General features: G+C 39.0%; 1 protein-coding gene across 1 annotated transcript in view; it reads left to right on the plus strand.

Annotated features, from left to right (window-relative positions):
• Positions 1 to 2,500, plus strand: part of LOC138037462 (serine/threonine-protein phosphatase 6 regulatory ankyrin repeat subunit A-like) — a 259,329-nt gene that overhangs the window by 235,839 nt on the left and 20,990 nt on the right. The window contains exon 9 of the mRNA XM_068883387.1: positions 2,225 to 2,323. Coding sequence (XP_068739488.1) covers positions 2,225 to 2,323 — 99 coding nt within the window. The remainder of the gene's footprint in view (positions 1 to 2,224; positions 2,324 to 2,500) is intronic.

A 2,500-nucleotide genomic window follows, 5' to 3' on the forward strand; every position in this document is an offset into this window, starting at 1 on the left:
ATCAAGGCACGTTCAAATTGGAACTCCTGCAATGGTGGCCCTTTGGCAATATTGTAAATGCATTTGATCGTGATCTTTTTGTTGGCATCATAGGCAAGCCATGAAAAACAGGGTCTTTCTTCAATGAAATAGCTTTTTGATCTTGCTTGCTACGTTGTCCTCTTCATTGTCCTCTTCACCAGCGAGCGTTTCGATGATCTTCTACGCTTTCTTAAACCCTTGCTAATTAAGGGCGAAATAAAGAATCTAATTTTCTCCGTGCCACTACGAACAACATGAGCCCGCACTCTAAATTAATATCTGTAACACAAAGTACCTACCTGATCCAATATGGCGGCCAAGATGTCGAAGCTAGGCAACGCTCGTGTGACTGACAGAGGCAAAAGTCAATAAAATTGAAGGCTTTGAAAGGGCTTTGAACACTTTGATAAACTCTTTTCATTCAGTTGAAGTAGCAAAGAGCTGGAGTATTCGCTGGAACCATTAAAAGACTGCTAAGTTACTTCTAAAAGTCTGTTTCGCCCGCAGTACCCTTGTGCGCCCAAGTTGGCGCATTTGCATGGCTTTTAATGCACCTTTTCTATTTCTCTTGCGGGAAAGGAAAGGAACTTTATGTAAGTGTTTAGTCGACACTGTAAACTGTAATAATTAACAATGAAAGTAAATCAAGTCAAATGTTGGTTTTTGAGGAAAGAGGAAACCGGAGTACCCGGGGAAAACCTCTCGGTGCAGAGTAGAGAACCAACAAACTCAACCCACATATGATACCGAGTCTGGGAATCGAACCCGGGCCACATTGGTGGGAGACGAGTGCTCTCATTACTGCGCCATCCCTGCAAGGGAATCTTGCAAGGGCACGGCCTGGTGAGAACACTGTATTGTAAAGCACTGTTAATCAGCATAAATATGTAAATAGCGCTAAATAAGTGATTATATGTTTATTATGACAGTAGTAACGTAAGGATGTCTCCTACGACTGGGGTGTCTTACGTAACCCAGTGTACTTAGGTTCTAGGAAGTGCCAACATTAAAATAATAAGAGTACTAAGAAATAAAGTTAGAGAAACTAGAGACTAATAACTAAGTATTCTTTCCCAACGAAGGACTAACTATCTAGACAAGGTGTCTATATGTGCGCTACTTGAACTTATGCCGAGACTTTAAAGGCTCTGGTCAGACTCAATGAGTTCGAGAGGATGGCTTTCTGCCTTTCTTCTTCTTCTTCTTCTTCTTCTTCTTCTTCTTCTTCTTCTTCTTCTTCTTATTATTATTATTATTATTATTATTATTATTATTATTATTATTATTATTATTACTTTACTATTACTATTATTACTATTGTTACTATTATTACATGTATTCATTGAAAGATGGTCAGATAAAATTTCGAGTAAGTGTCTACTGATATGAGAATAGGCGGCTGTAAGGTCGCATTGGTGGGAGGCGAGTGCTCTCGGGGGTCTGGAGGGATGCTCCCCCAGAAAATGTTGAAATCTAGAAGCTTGGAAAAACAATTTCCAGCTTTCTGGGTATCAAAATTAGCTAAGGTAATGACAGAATATTTATGAAGTAAGGGAACAGTATTTTTAATTTTTACAACACTTTCACTTCATTCAAAGGCAAGGAAAGAGTTAGTAAAATATTCTTCAGTAAGCCGAAATACCACAGTATTTATTAGAAACAATATAGAAAGTAACAATTTCTTCAAAATAACTGTTCCAGAACGTGATTTGTTTGGAAAGAATGCAAACAATTCAGTCTTGCATGTTTTATTAAACAGCCGACGTGAAAGCAAGGCTAACTTTTACTATGATACCGCTAAAAATGGCGGAAAATGGGTTGTGATCTCAAACACATGCAAGATGAAGAACACGTACGGTTTATACACAGATTCTCAAGACAAGTGTACAAGAAGGCAAATTTTGAACATTTTTGCACTATGGAGTGGTTATGCTTTAAACGTTTTAAGAGGTTTGCTTTTGTAGTAGAACTTTGTAAACCAAGTAGCCGGTGACTTGTTGACCCACCGGAGGCGGTAGTCGGCTTCTATTGGAAGTGCTGCATGGCCCTGATCTTTCTTTTTATTTTCACAACAGTGTGCTAGTGAAATAATAACACATGTGAATGTGGGTGAAGCCCAAATTGCTTTCACTTAGCCCACTTTCAGCCAGTGCTGCCGGGACACCAGACTTTATATCTTGGTTGTACTTTTTTCTTTCACCAGTTTTCATTGACACCGCTGCACCTTGCCTGTTGGTATGGACATGAATCTGTTGTCAAGCTCTTGCTAGATCACAATGCAGATGTCAATGCTGTAGACAGGGTAAGAGGGAAGAGAAGAAATCACTCTCAGCTAATGTTCCTCTTAGTCTAGTGCTCACATTTGCTTCTGTTTTATTTCAAAAAATACTGACACCAATGGAGTTCATGGGCCACACATTTCTTGCTTCTTTCTTGCTTGTTTGAGGTGAAGATAAAACTACCAGACATAACAATTAAT

This window comes from Montipora capricornis, chromosome 1, assembly GCF_036669925.1.
Source record: "Montipora capricornis isolate CH-2021 chromosome 1, ASM3666992v2, whole genome shotgun sequence".
Lineage (NCBI taxonomy): Eukaryota > Metazoa > Cnidaria > Anthozoa > Scleractinia > Acroporidae > Montipora > Montipora capricornis.